The sequence below is a fragment of the Enhydra lutris genome, unplaced genomic scaffold (genome assembly GCF_002288905.1).
Source record: "Enhydra lutris kenyoni isolate GAN:26980312 unplaced genomic scaffold, ASM228890v2 scaffoldscaffold6, whole genome shotgun sequence".
NCBI classification, from domain to species: domain Eukaryota; kingdom Metazoa; phylum Chordata; class Mammalia; order Carnivora; family Mustelidae; genus Enhydra; species Enhydra lutris.
The window spans coordinates 7,950,165-7,971,420 of NW_019154090.1; the positions used below are offsets into that span (position 1 = coordinate 7,950,165).

Here is a 21,256-nt window from a genome sequence, read left to right on the forward strand (position 1 = left end):
GGCTACACAAGCGTGTACTTCCCTCTAGCTCAACAGGTACAGCGTTTAATTTATTGTTACTGGACAGCCACAAACTGTCTTAAGGTGTGGATGTGTTAGCCTTCGTTCAGCCATTACTCAGAGGGTGGGCATTCATTTTTCTGTTTTTCTTTCTCTCCATTCCAAACAACATTGCAGTGAACCTCTTGCACAACCTTTTTATCCTTCGCATTTTAGATAGTATCTTCCAGATGGCGCGGGGGGGCGGGGGGGGCTCTACTAAGTATGGCCAGAGTGAGCGCTTCTGGGTAAACTGCTTAGATCTGCCGCCTCCCTTCACCTCTTCACAGTTGCGAGAGCTTAAGCAAGAGACTTCACTTCCCCACCTCATGGTGTTATGAAGAGAAAACAAGATCACGCTTGCAAATCCCTTCACTTGGTGCCTGAAACGATAAAAGATGGCCATTACAACAATGTCTGTTCCTGGAAATAGGGGTGGTGCCTAATTTTTAATCCACATTAGAATCACTGGGAGGACTTTTTTTTTTTTTTAATCCCATTACCAGACCCCACTTAGAATCTTAGAATCAGTAAATCAGAAGCTCTAGTGGGTAAGACCCAGGCAGAAATCTTTTTTCAAGTTTCCCTGGGCTACTTGAAAGCTACTCATGTTCAGCCATGGTTGGGAACCACTGGGAGGGCACTCACATAGAAAATTCTTTATTCACATTTTTTTTTTTTTTCAAAAATAAAACATTGGTATTTCTGTTTTAAATTCTTCCAAGACTTTTTTGTCCCTACCCTGGCTGACACCCTGGACACAGCATTATGTTCTAGGATACATACAGTCGGATTTCCAGCAGCTTCTGTTGAGTAAAACACAACTTGTTCTTTACCTTTCTGGACTGAGAAGAAGCCCGGACGCCATATTCTGCTCAGCACGTGCAGACATCCGACATGGTTTCAGGAGCATGAGCGATATTAACTTGTCCCTCTCTGAGGGAGGCCAGGAGAGCCCAAGAGAGACCCAGGGAAAGCGTGACAAACAGCAAAATGAGAAACAGGATGGTCATGGGGCAGCTGTACATTATTTCATTTCTCTTCCCCAGGGTGCATTTTAACCAGATCATGAAACACCATAACTGGCTTCCATCACAGTTCTAATCCTACAGCAGACTTTTCTTTTTCTTTCTTTTTTTTTTTTTTTAAGATTTTATTTATTTATTTGACAAACAGAGATTACAAGTAGGCAAGAGAGGCAGGCACGGAGAGAGAGGAGGAAGCAGGCTCTCTGAGGAGCAGAGAGCCCAATGTGGGGCTCAATCCCAGCACCCTGGGATCATGACCTAAGCCAAAAGCAGAAGCTTTAATCCTCTGAGCCACCCAGGCACCCCTACAGCAGACTTTTCAAAAGACTTTCTCTTCATATCCTTTTACCACACTGGGAGGAATTTGCCAACACTTGCCCTGCCCCAAAATAAAATAATAATAATAATAATAATAAATCAGGGAGACCAAGGAAATGGTAAGCTGCCCTAAACATTTCTGGGAGTTTAACAATTAAAACAGCAGATCAGTGGGTGAGATGTGCTCTGTGCAGAGAAGACCTCAGAGGCCACGTGTTTCTGAGAACGAGAGGACTGGAAACTCAAGCCGAGTCCGGCTCCATTCATAGGCACAAAAGCTGCGATGTAGAACCAGTTCTCAGCTCTGAGCCCAGAGGCCCTGCCAAAAGCCCCGAGCGGATAATCAGCTATTTCAGTGAAAGCCCCACTTGAGAATTTTCAGATGACATTTCCCTATTCAAAACAAAAGAAAACAAAACAAAACAACCCCTAAACATTGTGCTGGACGAACACCATGCCGGCCCTTTCAGCAGATCTCATAGTTGACCACCCTGATAATGTAAAATTGTTCTCCCTACTTTTCATCTCTCAACAAAAATAACGTTAAAAAAAAAAAGTCATCATCACCTTTAGGTGATCCCAGCTTGAAGAAAGTAAACATTTAGATCCTTTAGCTAATTAAGTCTTAACGGTTTGCTTGCTTGGTTTCTGGACCCACCAGGCCTCTTGCCCTTGACAATGCACTCCGGTATATGTTGTCACCAGGGAGGGACCTCGTGGTAAGAGAGCCCCAATAGTTGTGTCCCCTTTTGAAGTCGCCTATATGCTTCATTCATGATCTCTTTTTAAAATGACCTCTGAGGGATACATCAACTCCAGGTGACTTAAAAAGTTGGGGGGGGGTCCAAGTTTGCTGAGCAGAGGGTCAGATTGTGGAATATGGAGACGCCCCCTGGGTCATGCCCTCACTCCAGGACGCAGCGCCCACTCGGCTTGGTGAAGCCTCCATCACAGGCACCGGCTCATTAGTGACAGTCCCCACTGTCACTGCCCGGCCTGCGCCAGGCTAAGCGGAAATAGGCCAACTGTTCCTTCGGTCCGCCTTAAATCCCATTCTAGACCTCTCCTTTCCAGCTATTTTTTTCTTTTCATTATTTGTACATGTTTAAGTGACATGGGAAGGTGCGGGCCTTAGTACCTATCCATTTAAACATTCCCAACAGTACGCATAATAAGGTTTAAGACAGGAAAAACATCCCCACCCTGAGTGCTTCCCATTTCCTTCCTTAGAGGCAAGTATTCTTTACCCTTTCTTAGGCCAGACGTGTTCTACCTGGGCACATGTTAAAACCTGCTGCTCTGCTTCTCAGCACCACGTTTTTAAAACGAATGGGAACATTCTATACACACAGTTGGACCTGGCTTTTTTCCCTTACTAGGTGATTTGGAGAATGATAACGTGTGGAGGGTTTCACTGGATGGGCATGTGATAATTTATTTAACCAGGCCCCTATCGATAAGCTTCTAGTCTTTTCTCAGGGGTACAGTGGCCCAGCAAATAGCGTGTATCTGTTCTGTGTCTTTCTGACTCGGTGCAATTATATTTATAGGATAATATTCTATGATTAGAAATTAGAGTTCACAGGGCTTGTGAACTTTTAAATTTTGGTATATATCACTAAATTCCTCTCCCCAGAGATTGCCAAAATACACTGCCACCAATGATATATGGGGGCTGTTCTTCTATTCCCTCCCTGCTAGGTTACTAAATATCTCCCTTTTCACCAGTTTGATAGATGGAAAGCTAGCTCTCCTAATTTTGGCCATATTTAACTGTTCATGATGTTGAGCATCCTTCCATATGCTTAAAAGCCAGCTGTGTGCCTTTCCTCTTAACTGCGTGCTCACCTTTGGTGTTCCTTTCCCCACCCCATTCCCCCCATTGGATGTTTATACAATGTCTTCCTTTTCCAAAATCACATCTAACTCTCCTACCACAAAATTCATCCTTTTAAAGTATGCAGTTCAGTTCTTTTGAGTATATTCACGAGGTAGTACAAACCACATCCCCACTATCCCCAGAATGTTTTCATCACCCAACCCGAGACTCGGGGGGCAGGCTCAGTCATTCCCTGCAGCCCCTACCCCCAGCCCCTGGCGACCACTAATCTGCTGTCTGTCACTACAGAGAGACGTCCGCCCCTTCTGGATATGTCATGTAATTAGAATCCTGCAATGTATGGTATTTTATACCCGGATTCTCTCAGCGCCTTGTTTTCAAGTTCACCCATGTCACAGCGTGTCGCCATGCTTTATTTTTTCCTGTGGCTGAATACAGCTCCACCGCCTGGATAGGCCAGGTCTTGGCTATCCATTCCTCCGTTGACTGCTGGACGTTTGGGCTGCTTCCAGTCCTTCAGCTCTCGTGAATAGTGCTGCTGTGAACATTTGTGTACAGGTCCTCACCTGGGCATGCGTTTTCATTCTCTCGGCTGCGTATCCAGGGCTGGAATTACTGGGTCATCCAGCAGGAGGAGCTGCTAAACTGCTTTCCAGACATCTCTGCCCTGTTGCCTTCCCGCCACCCCCCAACACAGGAGGGTTCTGTTAGGTCCGCATCCTCGCCAACACTGCTGATGGTTGGTCTTTCTCATCATGGCCATCCTGCTGGGTGTGAAGCGGTGCCGTGTAGTGGTTTTGGTTGCCTTTTCCTAATGGCCCTTGAGGTTGAGCATCTTTCTGTGTCCTCACTGATCATTCATGTGTCAACTCTGGAGGATATCATGTCTTCTTGATTTGGCTGCTTTTCCCCGTCCGTCTCCCCTGAGCCTCTTGTCTCATAGTGCTTTCTGGCTGGCTACTCCTAGTCCCCGGAGTCCCAAACTAATAATTGTCACTCTCCAGTAGTGTTCTATGGAGCACAAATTCCACCTACCCTACTCTCCATGTCCAAGGCTTATCCTTGGTGTTCTTGTCCTTAGAGGGCACGGACAGAATAAGACGTGACCTCCCCTGGTATGTTTTTACCACTTAAGATGTCTTTCATGTTGTGTATCTGATCAATGTTCTTGCTGTTTCCCATCCCCGCCACCCTTGGGGGTGGGAGAAAGCCACACTATCACACTGCTGCTGGAAATGTGCATCACTATTGCCCTTTCTAGGAAAGAAATCTGGCAGTGTCTCTTTTTAGAAATTAAATGCACATTGATTTGGGTGTAGCAGCTGCACATCTGTGCCTCTGTTTCATAGAAAAAAAAGCACTAGTTTAGGATTTTTGAACACAGAAGTTTATCTCAGCATTGTTTGTAATAGAAAAGGAAACAATTACTTGGGAACTACCAGAATGGTCGTTGATTAAGGCAATGGCTTAAATATCTTTTGGTATATGCATACTAAGGAATATTATGCAGTTATTTAAAAAAATAAGATGGGGTACCTGGGTGGCTCAGCTAGTTAAGCATCTGATCTCAGCTCAGGTCTTGATCTTAGGGTCGTGAGTTCAAGCCCCACTTTGGGCTCCATGCAGAGCATGGAGACTACTTAAAAAAAAAAAAAAAGATAGATTCAGACATATTGACTGAGAGGAATAACTGTGATTGCCAGTTCATTCAGGTGGCTTTAACAAAAATACCAGAGACTGGGGCAGATTTGTTGTCTAGTAAAACTTCTTCCTGGTTCATAGATGGCCACCTTTACACTGAGTCCTCAAGCAGTGGAAGGAGTAAGGGAGCTCTCTGGAGCCTCTTTTATAAGGGCACTAATTCCATTCATGAGGGTTCCACCCTCATGTCCTAATCTCCCAAAGGCCCCACCTCCTAATACCACCAGCCTAGGGGTTAGGATTTGTAGTTATGAACTTCGTAGGGTCATGAACATTCGATCCGTAACAATGATAGATAAAAGCAATTAAAAAAAACTATATCTAATCTGATCCAATTTTTGTAAAAACCAAGAAGCACAAACACAACCCTTGTGTACCTGTGTCTGGGATGCTCGTATGTATCTATATGAACGTGAACCAAGCTTGACAAGCCATGCGGGGTCACAGATGCTAGTTATCTTGCCATGAGGGTGGAAGATCCATACAGAAAAAGAAAAGAATTAAGAGATAATTGTTTGGGGGTAGTAAACAGATGTTAAATGTGTATTATAATCAAGTTGAGAAAAAAAATCGAACATTGAATGTGTCTTTGAGTGACAATATTGGCTCCCATTGGAGCAATGGTGGCTTAGTGCTTGAATTCTCTTTGTACGTTCCAGACTTCTGCAGCACATGAATGACGGGAAATCTGTGAGCGGAAAGGAGAGTGGGAATGGTGAGGTCCACTAATGTAGTCTCACCCCACAGTGACTAGCAAATCGCTGTTGACTTTTGAGAGAGCACAGGGTGAACAATTACCTTTTGGCCACATGATGTTGGAACCCAACATTAAAACCCAGCATTTCCATTGCTAGATGCGCACACGTGTTGTATCAAGCTGATAGTCAAGAACTTTCAGCTCTAAGATGCCCCTTTCTTTTATTTATGCTGGAATTTCTTGGCCAAGACATCATGGCTATTTCATATTGAGATGAAAAGCATGTAATCTGATCAATCTGTGAAATTTCCAAATCTAACATCTTCCTCCATGCTCTAAGTATCTGCTACATGAATCCTTGTTTCAAGACCTAGAAACAACAAATGCATTTGCACAACACAGAAAGCCACAGTTGTTTGATGTGTCATTTGACTCCTGCAGCAGGACCTCAGAAGGGTCTTTTTTGTAAAACTTTTTGAGGTCTTCATCAGTTTTCCCAAGGGCCTACTATAATCCTTTGATATTCAAATATAATTCTCTTTTGAAGAGCTTAGTGGGTCATCACCTAGTTTCCCTTCTACCTTCCTGTCTTCTTCTGTGAACTCTTTGAACTCTGCCAGATTCTCACTCGACAAGAGCCACGTGTGTGATCTGAGCAGTACTTTCCATGACTCAGCAAACTCCTGTGTCTTCTGCAAGGTTTGCAATTCCCTTTGCAAATTATGTGCATTACATTTCCGGCCTACTTGTCCTTTCTCCGGATGGGTTGGGATATTGACACACAGGCCGGAGTGGCACAGGAAGGGATGTATGAGTGGGAAATAACTTTTATAAGCAGACACTTCCTTTGTAAATGAAATTATGATCGTGGCCTCTGCTTCTCTCTTTAACCCTAAGAACTAGGAGGATTTGGATAATGGACTGTTAGAAGAAAGAACACCGCCTCTGCCATCACCAGTTACTACAAGGGTTGCTACTCTCACCATTATTATAGTCAGGGTCCCTGGGCACTTGCTATGCCCCAGACTCTGGACTTCTGCCTTACTTTTCCCTGACTTAATCCTGTTATGTGCCAAGCACCATTGGAGGCCCTAGGGACACAGCTGTCATCAAGACAGACCAGGTGTCGGTATACTTGGGCTTACTTTCTAATGGAGGAGAAGCAAAATGAATTAATGAGACAATTTCAGAGACCAGGGAAGGCACTGCTGAACCCAAAGAAGAAATGGGGGTGAGTGGGAGGGTGACTTTAGAAAGGGTGGTCAGGGAAGTCCTGACCTGAGGCTTGAATGACAACAAGCTAGCCATGGAAAGATTGGAGGGGAGGAATTCCCAGGTGGAAAGAACAGCTAGTACAGAGAGCTTCAGGTGGGAATGAGGTTGGTGTATTAAGAGGAAGAACCTGGGCTGAGCTCAGGCTCTACCATGTTGGGCATGGTAGAGTTCTGGCTTCATTTTAATTGGAGTGAAGCCATCTTTGGATAGTTTTATGCAGATGAATGACATGATCTAACTCTTATTTAAAACAAAACAAAATCACACACCAGTTGCTCCCAGATGTGAGAAAACACGTTTTTTTTCTTCTTTTTTCTCTTGTGCATAGTTTCTTGAAGATCCACTAACTCCGTTAACCAAACTTTGTCTGCTTTGTTCTCTCCCTCTCTTCTGTTCTTGCTTCAATGACAAAATGTGAAGGGTTTGAGCTTTGGAATCGGGCAAACATGGGTTCCAGTCCTGACTTCACCACTTAAGAGCAGGATGATGTCTGAAAGGTGACTTTCCTGCTCAGAGCCTCAATTTTCCCACCTGTAAAATGGGAGTGGTGATAGTACCCAGTGTATACATTTGCTGTAATATATAAATAAAATGCTTCTTGTTACAGACAGCATTTACAGTAATGCCTGGCACGTGGGAAACATTCAGTGAATGAACAGTTGTACTAAGTGAAAATTTGAACTTTGCCACATGGGAAAAAAAACACAACAACCAAAGGATAATCCTTCCTCAAAATTTCTAAATATTGTAATAGAGACTTTGTGTGTGTGTGTTTAAAATATACAGTAGAACTCTGAGGAAGCAGCTTGCTCTGACTGAGAATACCTGATACTTAGAGAGTAGGAAACATTCCTGAATCTTCTCTGGCCCAGATTCTTAGATTTTTGAAGATAAATTAATTCATATCATTACTATTTTTAAAAGTCTTTCCGGAGCACTCAAATGTATAGGTTAAACCATCAGAATATTTTTTTCCTTGTGACTTATGTTTAGAGATATAAAATAGTAATTATAGTAATAATATATTGATAGAATGAAAAAAAGCCCCACTAATTTTTCTCAAGAACTCACCACATACCCACAAGCAGTAAGCACCTTGTAGGAAACATTTCATTTGATCCTCATAATGATCCTTTGAAGAAGGCATTGTTATTTTCTTGCCCATTTTATAAGAAAATTGAGGCATAGAGATACAAAATAATTCAGCCAGATCCCAGACAGATCTTCCTCTACTTGGGATGGGGTTACTTCCTGATAAGTCCATTGTATGTTGGAAGTGGATTTATGGGCACCTGGGTGGCTCAGTAGGTTCAGTGTCTGCCTTCAGCTCAGGTCATGGTCCCAGAGTCCTGGGATTGAGTCCCATGTCAGGATCCCTGCTCAGCAGGAAGTCTGCTTCTCCCTCTCCCTCTTCCTCTCCCTCTGCCCCTGTCCCCCTCCCACTCATGCTTTCTCTCTCTCTCTCTCTCAAATAAATAAAATCTTAAAAAAAAAGAAGAAAATATATTTACTATACATATATACATATACATATATTTACTATATAAATAAAATATATAAATATATAAAATATACAAAAATACAAATAAATTTACTATAACCTACGAAACCTAGCCTACCTTAAACATGCCTAGAGCACTTCCACTAGCCTACGGTTGGGCAACATCATGTAACACAAAGCCCATTTGGTAATAAAGTGTTGACTATGGCAGGTTCATGAAATATACTGCATGTTGCACTGAAAGGGAGAGACAGAATGGCTGTAAGGATACAGATGGTTGTCAGCGCACCTATTGTTGACCCTGCTGGGAGCTGTCAAGACCCAGCATCACTAGAGGGGGTCGCCCCGCATATCGCTGGCCCAGAAAAAGATCCAAATTCGGAATTCCTCATACAGTTTCTGCTGAATGAGTATCACTTTTGCACTTTGTAAGGCCAAAAAACACAAGTCCCAGCACTGTAAGTCAAGGACCATCTGTATTTCATATTCGAGAGTCAAACCGAGGTTCTAAAAATGACACCAAAATGCCGCTGGAGATAAGTTCTCAATCACAGGTCTGCCTGTGATGACTTTCTCTTAAAAAGCCACACACATAATACAAAATAGATTTTCTGCACTAAGAAGATCAAAATTTTCAACGCTCTCACATATTTGGGAGCTGTCGTTTGCATTCTCACTTGATTCCTTTTTATCTCCCTTAAACTCTTACACATTTTTTTTCATGGAAAGTAAAATCTCTTTGGTATATCGTCTGTGTGTCTGCTTTATGAGAAAGCTTTTTATTGCAACCAGATTCAAGATGAACTTCTCTCAAGATTGTTCATAGTAACTGAAAGCTTGGTTCCCATCATCCTGAAGGAACTTTTAAATTCTTTCTGTAATAACGTGAGGAAGGCATGTATACAATATTCATCTTTGCAAGATTATAAAACTTGTAACTCCAATGGGTTTTCTTCCTATTCATTCACAGATCGGGTGTGTGTGAGTATGTGTGTGCATGTGCGTGCATGTATGCATGCGTGTCCATTTAAGTCGATGTTTTAGGACGTATCTCATTTCTAATGTTTGTTGAAGGTCTCAAAAGTTGTAATCTGTTTCCTGAAGTGGATATTTTCCTTTCACTTTTATTGTGAAGGCAAAGCATTGGTGGCTTTTCTATCTAGCTTCTACTAACTTACTTCCTCCTGTTTCATTCTCTTTACCCTCCTTCCTCCCATACTGACTTCCTCCTAGACAGACTTGAAGAGCCTGGAGACAGCTTCCCAGGAAGAGGATTGTTTGCTATTACTTGACAAGTGAAATGGATACTGGCCAATTCCATAAAATTCTCTCCAAATCACTGAGTATGTACTTAATTTAAACTGGCAAAAATGAAAAAAAAAAAAATCTGTTGGCCATATAATGGTAAATGTCAGCTTCAGGCATAGCTGGATCCAGGCATTTAAATTCTATCACTGGCTATTTGCTCCCTCAATCTTTTGGCTCTGCTTTCATCTGAGTTTGTTCTCGGGCACGCACTGTGAATGTGACGGCCAAGTCCACCACTTACAGATGCACTCCCACTGATTTGCCAGCCCAAACATAAAGAGTGTAACTCTGTTCTAATGGGTTCAGCAAAAGCCACAGAATTAGTCTAGCCTAGATCATGTGCCCACGTAGGAGGTAAGCATTTTAGCAAAGGAAATAGAATCTCTGGGTGTTGGACTTGAGTATGCACTCACCCAAGTTTGGAGGACAGACCTTCATTATTATGGAATGTCCCATCTAGAAAGTCCTAGTTCGTACAAGTTATTAGAAATACTTTCTCCATTCTCTAATATCAAAAGGTAAAGTTTGCATCTGCTGTAATTTCTAAATGCATTTGAGGGCTAGTCTAGATACCTGGATGAAAAGAATTTATCCTTTATTCAAATAATATATTGGGCCCTTAAAAAAAAAAGTCTGGGGCACCTGGGTGGCTCAGTGGGTTGAGGCCTCTGCCTTTGGCTCAGATCATGATCCCAGGGTCCGGGAATCAAGCCCGCATTGGGCTCTCTGCTCAGCGGGGAGCCTGCTTCCCCTTCTCTCTTTGCCTGCCTCTTTGCCTGCTTGTGATCTCTGTCAAATAAAGAAATAAAATCTTAAAAAAAAAAAAAGTTCGTTTAGAGACTACATCAAACTAAAAAGCTTCTGCACAGCAAAGGAAACCATCAGCACAATGAAAAAGCAACCCACTGAATAGAAGAAAGTATTTATAAATCATTTATCCAATAAGGGATTAATATCCAAAAGGTATGAAGAACCCAACTCGATAGCAACAACAACAACAAAAATCTGATTTAAAAATGGACAGAGAATCTAAATATATAGACATTTTCCAAGGAAGATATACAGATGGCCAACAGGCACATGAAAAGTTGTTCAGCATTACTAATTATTAGGGAAATTCAAATACAAACCACCCTAGGATATCACCTCGCATCTGTCAGAATGACTAATAAAAAAAAAAACAAAAACCCAACAGGAAATAAAAAGTGTTGGTGAAAATCTGAAGGGGAAAGGGGAAGACTATATATATATGTGTGTATGTATGTGTGTGGATAGATAGATAGAGATATATTGGAATACTACTTGGCCATAAAAAAGAAGAAAATCTTGCCATTTGCAAAAATGTGGATGGACCTTGAAGATACTGTGTTAGGTGAAATAAGTCAAGAGAGAGACAAATGCCATGTGATTTCACTGTATGTGGAATGTAAAAAGCAAAACAAATGAACAAACAAAACAAGACTTAGAGGTACAGAGAGCAGAGTGGTGGTTATCAGAGGAGTCAAGAGGGCTGGGAGGGGGTTCAGCAGGGTGAAGGGGTGACATATGGTAACCAGACTTCCTGTGGCGGTCACTTCATAGTGTATACCAGTATTGAATGATTACTACGTTGTACACCTGAAACTACTATAATGATAGGAGCCAATTTTAACCTTGATTTTAAAAGTCTGTCCTTGGGAAGATTTTTTTTTCCCCCCAAAGACTTTCTCTCTGAGTGTAACGCTCTTACCACTAGCTCTTTCGGTTCCTGGCTGGAGAGTAAGGAAGGGAGGAAAAGGAGAAAGAGATTGGTGGATGCTCTTGGCATTTTGAAAAGCTCTTCCTTGTTTCGAATCTCAGTCTCTGCCTTTTTGTCAACTGTTTCCTCTTCTCCTGGCATGGACTGTCCCCACGATTCATTTATATTCACTGTGATGCTTCAGCTGCCTACTGGCTTACTTGGCACCTGACACATCCGTCTAACTCCCTTATTCCCGCTCTCCCTCCCGCCTTCTCTCCCTGAGTACAAGGTTTACCACGATTATGAATTCTGGAGCATGGGGAAAGGGAGAGGAAGAGCTGGTGGGCATACCCGATGCTCCTACGGGGTGACTTCCTTGGGATCTGAGATTGTAAAGAACCCCTAGTGCTTGTCACTGGCCTGTGGACTGTCCCTTCTGTGCTCCTCAGTGATGACCACCGGACAGGGGTCCAGCTCTCCCTTTCCTGTCTCTCCTTTTTGTTTGTTCCTGACTCTAGACACTGCGAGTTACCAGAGTTTGGCAAAAACAACTGCTAATAAAAGTGTGTGTGTGTATGTGTGTTTCACACGTATTATTGAGCTATATGAGCAGACCAAAAGATTCTCCCCCTTTCTCTTTTTGTCAGTTTCTCTGTCTTCCTGTAAACGTATTTTAAAAGTAACTGACTATGGGGCAACTCAGTCGGTGAAGCCATGATCCCGAATCAAATCCCATGTCTGGCTCTCTGCTCAGCAGGGAGTCTACTTCTCCCTCTCCCTCTGCCCCTCCCCACCTCTTGGGCTCGCTCTCTCTGCTCCCTCTCTCTCACACACAAATAAATAAAATCTTTTAAAAAAAATAAAAAATAAAAGCGCCTGGCTACAGCTGTATAAAGCAAAACACAAAGCTGGCAACGCTGTGGGAGAATCCTTAAAGATAATCACGCTATCTGTCAATTCCCATCTTCCGTACAAGGAGGTTCAAAGATTTTTGGTGACTTGACCAAGGTCACATAGTTTATCAGCAGAGAATCTTGATCTTTAACTTTCATTCCAAAATTCGTGGTCTCTCCTTTTTTCCTGAATATCGCCCTGCTTTATAAAAGGCACCTGGGAAAGAAAAGCAGTTCAATGAGACCCAGGCAGAGGTCCAAGCAGAAACAGCGGGATGCTGGAAGCCGGCCCCTCCCCGGAGGAGGAGGAGCCCACGTCCTCACGCAGCTCTGGACCCTACTCTACGCTTCTGACTCCATGCCCCCCTGAGGTCTAATTTGCTGTCCTGTGTGGACGCTTGCTTTCCCTTCCAGCCTTCAACATGGGATCTCCCCTCACCATCCCCAAAATCTAGGCTAACATAGGCCAGATGGTAAGGCAGAGCACAAAGGTCGGGGTCAGGTATCTGTCCAAAACCAGACTCTGCGACTTAGCAGCTCACCCAGCAGCTGTGCAGACCGGGACCAAGCCCTGTGGCAGCCACTTTTGTCACTTGTGGGTCATGATAACAGCTGACCTTAACTCATGGAATCTGCATCACAAAATTAGGAGGTAAGTTCTACCATTTGCCTCACTTTGCCAGAAACTTGAGGCACAAGACTGTTAAGTAACTCAGATTCAAAGAGACAATTTAGCTCAGTGGTTCTCTCATGTGAGTGATTTTTCCCCCCTCCCCTGCCACCCCAGGGGACATAGGGCAGTGTCTGGAGGCATTTTGGATTGTCACAATGTGGGGGCATGGGTGGGCACTGACATCTACTGGGCTGAGGCCAGGGACGCAGCTAATCTAGGGGCTGAGGCACAGCAAAGAATGATCCTGCCCCAAACGTCCATAGTCCCAAGGTGGAGAAGCCTTGTTCTAGCTCCAGAGTCCACGCTGCCTCCGCAGTGAAATCATGACGATTTACTTCTCGGGAGATTCCTCCAAACCTGCCACCGGAGAAGTAACACGAGTGTCACTAGTACGGTGCCTGGGGTGTGACTTCCGCCAACCGGCTCTCCTCCTCGCTAACCCCCCGCCCCAGTTCCTCTCTCGCAAGAAGAGCAGGGTCAGAGTTCTAGATAACCCAGTTCTGCTTCGCAGAGTGAGCGGACAGCCGCAGAGCCCCCGCTTCATCATGGCCTCTGTGTATCAAACGTCTGGAGTCCATTATCCATCCTGGCATTTCCTCGCCGGGTTGAATAACCGTTGTTTATGTTTGTGTTCACAGTCGACTTGGGAATAAGTGTCAAGGAGGATAATGTGGCCACTTCTTCCCCCAAGACAATGGAGATCAGCGCTGTTGCAGATGCCAACGGAAAGAATCTTGGGAAAGAGGCCAAACTCGAGGCACCAGCTGCTAAATCTCGTTTTTTCTTGACACTCTCGCGGCCTGTACCAGGACGTACTGGAGACCAAGCCACGGATTCATCCACTGGATCAGTGAAGCTTGATGTCAGCTCCAGTAACGCTCCAGGAAACAAAGAACCAAGTGAGAGCGTGGCACTTCCGGTGGCAGCTGCACTGGGGCACGACCCACATAAAACCCCAGGCCAGAGCCCGGCCGGGGACGGAGGCTTCTCTGCCGCTGGGGGACCGGCGCCTGCCCCACCTGAGTCGGGAGGAGCGGCCCCCTCCAAGCCTAGGGACTCCAGCTTCTTGGACAAACTCTTCAAACTGGACAAGGGACGGGAAAAGGCACCAGCCGACAGCCACCAGGAAGCCAAGGGTGCAGAGTGTCAAGACCAAGCCCAAGAGGTTTCCGGATTGTCCAGGCCATCTGATGATGTCCCTGCAGAGACGGTAAGTGCTGGACAGGGGCGATCCGTTTTGTGAACACCAGCTCTGGGAGGGGGGCTCTAAGGGGCTGAGACAAAGGCACCTCCATCGCTCTACAGTCACCAAGCGGCCCCGACAAGGTCTCAAGCCGTCGACCCCTCTAGAACAAATAGCACATTGTGGTGGAGTGTCCCCCATGTTTCTGTGGGTGGAAACATCTGTTTGCAGAGCAGTAACAGCTGTGACATCTGTTTTATGTAAAAGAAGAGAGGAGGTGAGTTACATACAGATGAATTCGTCCTTCCATTTATCAAAGGTAGAGGAAGACAGATTACGTTTATGATCAATGGAGTCTGCAGGGAAAGGCATTAGAAGAATAAAAATGGTACCTGAAAGACTTCACTACCCTGCCTGGTCTCAGTAGGTTGTTCCCCATTCCGTGTGTTTATAGGCTTTTGTTGGAATACATTTCATTTCTTCTTTTTAATAGCCTGGATTGATCTTTAACTATCTTTTGCACCAAAGTGTGGGTTTAAATAAAGAGCTTTTATAGCTCTGGGCAGGCTCTTTTATGTACTAATTATTTTCCAGCAAGCTGGAGTCATATCTTTGTAAAAACTAGATTTTTTTTTTTAAGGAGGTGTCCGGAATCAGCTCCTTTCTTTTCCCCCCCTGCACAAAGAAAGGCAGGTTCTTTTGATCTTAAAAAAGAGTGTTGGCTTTTTATCTTGAGAGAGTTTGTTTGTATGTGGGCTGAGAAAGGAACTCCTTGAATGAAAAAGGAAATAAAAGTTGTTATACTGTATTTTAAGGTACTTGGTTTTTTTAGTCATTGGGCTTTTAAATAACAGTATTTTTCCAAAATTTGGGAATGCAGTCAGCAGTAAGGTTAGAAGCAGGAAAAAATTAGTTGGGCTCAGTTTTTCATTACGGGGTTCTATATCATGGCTGCTAATTTATTTGTCTAAATAACAACTAATTGCACTGCCCTGTTGCTAATAGCACTGGGTGTCTTTTATTGAGCACTTACAGTATACCGGGCTCTGTACTAAACACTACATATAACATCCTCCTTAATGAAAGCGATTCTCATGTTAGTCTGTGGTTTTAATGTACCCAGGAGGGTGTCGAGAATTATATTTAATTTTATTTTTTTAAAGATTTATTTGTTTATTTGACAGAGATCACAAGTAGACAGAGAGGCAGGCAGAGAGAGAGGGGGAAGCAGGCTCCCTACTGAGCAGAGAGCCCGATGTGGGGCTCAATTCCAGGACCTTGAGATCATGACCTGAGCCGAAGGCAGAGGCTTAACCCACTGAGCCATCCAGGTGCCCCGAGAATTATATTTTAAATGTTAGGAAATAGTTCAACATTCTGGACAGTTACAACTGGGGAAAGACAGTCAGGCGTGTGTGTTCAGGTTCTTACTATCAGCATTCTTGCTGCTTCTGTGAATTTCTATGCCAAGAACTGATTTTCAGATTCTCTTTCAAAAGTTTAAAAAACTATCCTTCAAATGGCCGCTTCCCCGAATGCTCCAGCTGAGGGCCAACTGAAGAGCTTTCTGCATAATTCAAAGTAGGTCTTCAAACGCATCTGGGCATCACGTCTTACTGAGTGTGACCCTGCCAGCTACAGGTGAGACAAGGCTAAAGGGATGGCCATGACAGAGCCCTTGTCCTCAGGGACTTTGTGGTCCTACCAGAGAAGAGGTACAAAACCCCTGAGATTCTTGTGCGAGGTGCCAAGTGCTCTCCGTGGGGAGGCTGAGTGCTGCAGATACAAAGAGAATTGGCTTCGCTGGCTCAGGGAACCTTCCAGCAAACGTATAGACCTGGACCTGGAAAGTTACTTGTCTTGGGGCTAGAAACTAGTCATCAATATTCATGAATATGTGAGAAACGATTTACTGCTTGACTCTGAGCAGAAACTCCTGAGTTCTATTATTGGTCCTGGTTCCTAAGGCCATTTGAAAGTTATGACTTTGAATAAAGACATGTTCCCTTCACTTGGGCATCCAAAGCCAACCCATTGCCCGAGTCAGGAAAAGATGGAGTTATTTATGGGAAGAGGATGAAGGACTGAGCTTTGCCCGTTGTGGGGCAGGTGTCTAGTGACTCCTCCAAATCCCCCCACCTTAATTAAGAAAACCAGTTTAGGATCTGATACCTGACCCTTGAACCTTTTTAACCATAAAAGTCCAAGGCAACCAATCCATTCCTAGTCTAAGAAAAGTGCAGGACACTTTAGAGTTGGAATTTATCCACTCAGCTTTTTTATGAAAGGCTCTTAGGACCAGCACCTGAATTTGAGTGGAATGAGTTCCAAAATGAGATTTGATTCAGAAGATGGAGGCTTATGCTGGGAGCATGGCAAGTATCTGGTAGAGTCTAGCCCATGATATTTGAAAGTCACAGGGACCTCCCAGAAGACACACGAGTTGGAACTTACCTCTTTTGAAAAAAGTGAGTTGACTCCCTCAGATTCACCAATGAGGTTTGCATCTGGTTTTGTTATACTACAGATGCCCATGTTTTTAGTGGCATATCACTGAATCTGAGTATTGAGGGCCCACGCTGCACTATACACATATAAAACACGGAAAACCAGGAGGTAGTCATTTATGTCTCCTTTATTCTGTGAACGTGCGGATACTCAAATCCATCTATCTGCAAAGGTCTTGAAAACAGCCTTCTGATTATTGAGATGTCTCATCCGACCACCGGCTGCATGGTCTGTATTGGGCGGGGGAGGGGGAGGAATCAATTCTTCCATGAGCATAATGAGGGAATCCAGCCCTCAGAAAGTAACACGAACAAAACTTCTCCATCAGTGGCTTTCTTGGTGGGAGTCCCGCGTTATGCATAAATGGCCGTCAGTGTATTGATTCGGGATTCTCAGTGTAGATTATGTGTTGGGCTTAGCCGTGTCAGCTGTCCCTGCCCTCCCACCCCACAAACCTTTTCCCCCAGTCTCACTGCATGCTTCTTCCTGGATTGGAATTCCAACCACAAACCTGCAGAGCTGTGAATTGGGAGAAAGATGCCACCATTTCATTCTGGGAGAAGCACACAAATCTTCTGTGTTTTCAGAATGACAATCTTATTTTTGTGCCTCATAAAACTACATTCAGAGCATAGCATAATTAAAACAAGGCCAGAATTCATGAACAAATGAAGCATTTACTACATAGGCCAAAGAAAAGATAAATTATATGCCTGAAAGGTTTCACTGAGCTGTGATTCACACAAACCAACGTGTTGGCAGGGACGACGAGATTTTTTTTTTTTTAATTTTTCTAGCCCCTCAACAATTGGACCAGAGTTATAAGATATGCATTTAAGAGATTCATTGCAAAAAAAAAAAAAAAAAAAAAAGGTCCTATAATGAGAATTTGATCTTTATCCATTAACCAAGAAACCAAACACTATATATCTGTTGCCAACCAATAATTCCAGAAGGGTCTTTTGAAGGGGGGTTGGGGGGTGGTGCTTAACCTGTTACCACAGATTCAGGAGATTTAAACAAGAAATATGCCTTTCTTTAAAAGTTTAACCAAATTCTCCAACTGTTATTTAAACACCAACCTTGGCAAAGCATGTAAAAGATAAATCACAATCTAGTCCTTCAAAAATCATATCATTTTAATATCAAGAGACGAGATTTGTTCAAGGGATGTGTGGTGAGAAGTGACGTCAAACCTCAGATTCATTCTGGCTATAGATATTAAGAAAGAGACTCCGTGGTTTTGCTTCCTTGTGTCCTTTTCTCTCTGGAACTCACTTCATTCAGGCTTTTATCCTCCACAAAAACTGTTCATGTCAAAGTGGCCATGACGTCGCACCTCCCCACCCCTCATCGTGGCTGCCAAACCCCTTGTGTGTCAGTCCTGTCCCACTGGCCTTGCCAGTCACATCAGACACCCTTCCTCACCTGGTCCCTCCCCCCAACACTGCCCGCAGTTCCTTAATCTCCTTTACTGGATCTTATCCTCTAAACCTCGGAGTTCCCCAGACTTTCATTCTTAGACATCTTCTCTGACGGCACTTCCTTCCACAGAGACGCCCCCTGTCCCAAGGGTTAAATATACAGCTACCGGCTGACAAGTCCCAAATTCATGTCTGTGGCCTAGGCCCACCCCGAAAGTCGAGCCTTAAGTATCCAGCCGCCTCTTGACATGGGTACTTAAATTTCGACATCTCCATTCGAAGGTTCGCCCAGCATGGGCAACACCGGGCTCCTCTCCCACACCTCACAGCAAGCAACAGCATGCCTACCCGTGTCATCCACAGGCTTCCTCATCTCACTAAATGGCAACTCCACCCTGCCACTGCTATTAGTGGTAGAAATGGAATTCAAGAACCAGGATTTCTAGAATCCTACATGGTGAAAAGTAGGGAATTAAAACATAAGCATTGTAGTCAAGTAGGTTTCAACTCGGCCTCTGCTGCCTACTGGCTGTGTGACCTTGGACAAGTAACTAAACCTTTCTGAGCCTCGGTTTTTTCTTCTGTAAAATGGGGATATCAATAGTGCTGAGCACATTTTCCCATTATTCACACTTGCCACAGTTAAAAGAGATTAGCCATGTAGAGAACTTAGCACCAAGATGTTGCATTTTGAGAAAAAGAGTATTTAGCTATTATTAGTATCATGGTCCACCGCCACCCCCGGCATTAATCAATATTTTTGTCTTTTTACTCTGGTCTTCTGTAGTCCTTAGTCAAAGCTCACTGAGATAGCACAGTTGGGTTTAATTTGAAAGCTACATAACCAAAGTCAGAAAGTCCTGATGGATTAAAGGAAAGAAAGAAAAGAGGCAGAAGTTATAAAATTACTTGAGAAAGAATAGAAGTTCAGTGCCCTTGCCTACAAGCCATTGTTCCTTAGTCTGACATTCAAGGGTCTCCACCAGCTTTTCTCTGTGTTTCCAACTGTATTTTCCACTATTCCCTTGAATGTACCCAGTCAGAATTCTCCCCATGTGACCTGCTCGATGCCACCTGCTTCCCCACATTTTTTCCACCTGTCTCTCTCTTTCTCTCTTTACCAAAAATTCACTTCACCTTCAAGTGCCAAGTTCTCCATGAGGCTGACCGGATGTCCCAACTTCTGGGTGGTTTCTGGTGACATGAATCCTCCAATATGTTATTTATGCTCTATGTTAAGTCAGATTCAGTAACAAAATTGCTTTGAAGGAAGCATCTTATCGAAACATCAAAACTTAAGTAGGATTCCTGTAATCTTTACCATTTTACAGAGGAAGAAATCTAAGCTTTAGGGAAGCCAAGTCACTGACACCAGCCTACATAGCTAAAGAGAATTGCCCATCCCCCAAGCCCATACTTTCCATGCTCAACATTATATTTTTACCAAATTGTTGAAATTTGTGCAGTAGGGTTGTGACTAGGTGAGAGTGAATTATTTGTTTGAGGAAATTGTTATTTAATTGTTTTTAAGGAGTTAGGATGTACAACATTGGAAGTAACAAGTTAAAATTCAAAAAATTTAAAAGTCACCTAATTCCCATGTTAGAGAGCCAAGTGAATTTTAAGCTGTGTTTTTATTTTGTTTTGTCTACCTTATGGCCTCAAGGCCATGCCATTCCAAGAGGTAAAGAGAATTATCCACCCAAAAGACTTTGTCAGTAGGGAGGGAAACTGTTCTAAATTGTGCAAATTATGAAGTAAGCAAGGTTTTTAGCTATGATACTGTAATTTTTGTAAATTATATGGATTCAGTATAAGAAACGTTTGATATGAACTATTTTCAGCAGCAGAGATGATGTCCAAGTGTTAAGAGCCCAAGGGATCCAGGGCCGAGTCCAGATTCTTCAAATAATGATAATTGCCTCACTTTTTAATAATTCATTATTCATAGACTCTGTAGTAATCACTTTGCATATTTTACCTGCTTTGATTCTTCTAACAACACAAGAAGGCAGGTGTTTTTATTGCCATTTATTTATTTATTTATTAAAGATTTTTATTTATTTATTTGGCAGAGAAAGAGAGATCACAAGTAGGCAGAGAGGCAGGCAGAGGGAGAGGGGGAAGCAGGCTCCCCGCTGAGCAGAGAGCCTGATGTGGGACTCGATCCCAGGACCCTGAGATCATGACCTGAGCCGAAGGCAGAGGCCCAACCCACTGAGCCACCCAGGCGCCCCTTTATTGCCATTTAACAGATGAGGGAGCTAGAGCTCAGAGAAGTTAAGTTACTTGCCCAAGACCACACAGCTAAGTTAATGGCAAAACCATAATCAAGATTCATGAGTTGCCAAAACCCAGGACACTCAGTCATTTCAAAACCTTGTGTTTTCATCCAGAAAAGGAAGATACTGCCTTCCTGAGGCGGGATTGTAAGGTCAGAGGATGATACAGGCAGTCAATAGTAATGATGCTAAATAAAACAGTATATTTTCTAAGTTCTCAGAAAGTGAGCAATAAAGAAAAAACTAGATAAAATGATCTTCCTACGTGATGGAGTTTGGGTAGCTATCATTTAGGGCACCTTTGGCTGCAAGTAAAAAAAAACAAAAACCCACCCAATCACTAGTGGCATAGTTAATGAGGAGAAAGCATTATTTCTTGAGCATGATGAGAATTCTAGAGCTAGGGGGTTTACGTTGGTTCAACATCTTCATACTCCAGGACAAGTCAGTCTCCAGGGCCTGCTGCGAATTGTTGGCGCAGTTCACAGGTTCGGCCACCTGTGGTTTCCATGTGGCCCCCAGAGTTCCAAGTAGGGTACCTCCATGGTCATAGTGTCCTTTTAAAGGGAAAAGGAGTTTCCTAAGAGTTCTCTGTTGTAAATTCAGTTGCATATCTGTGTCAAGGTCCAAGGAGGGCTTGTCAAGTTTCTTTGGTAGAAAGCAGACTCTGCTAGCAAAGATGGTATGTTATGGATGGAAACCAGATATATTTTTTCTATCCAAGTTTATATCAGGAAATCACTGAGTACATGAAACTGCAGAGGCTGTTCCAGTATCCCCAACTCCTATGGTAATTTACTTGAACTTACTCACTGCACAACTGTCTAATTTGACTATGGCCCACAGTAAGAAATAGATTTTATATC

At 43.4% G+C, this 21,256-nt stretch overlaps 1 protein-coding gene across 1 annotated transcript in view; it reads left to right on the forward strand.

The window, feature by feature from the left end:
- The window catches only part of LOC111141837 (breast carcinoma amplified sequence 1), a 91,546-nt gene that overhangs the window by 18,673 nt on the left and 51,617 nt on the right, over positions 1 to 21,256 (forward strand). Inside the window, exon 4 of the mRNA XM_022494673.1 lies at positions 13,632 to 14,203. Coding sequence (XP_022350381.1) covers positions 13,632 to 14,203 — 572 coding nt within the window. The remainder of the gene's footprint in view (positions 1 to 13,631; positions 14,204 to 21,256) is intronic.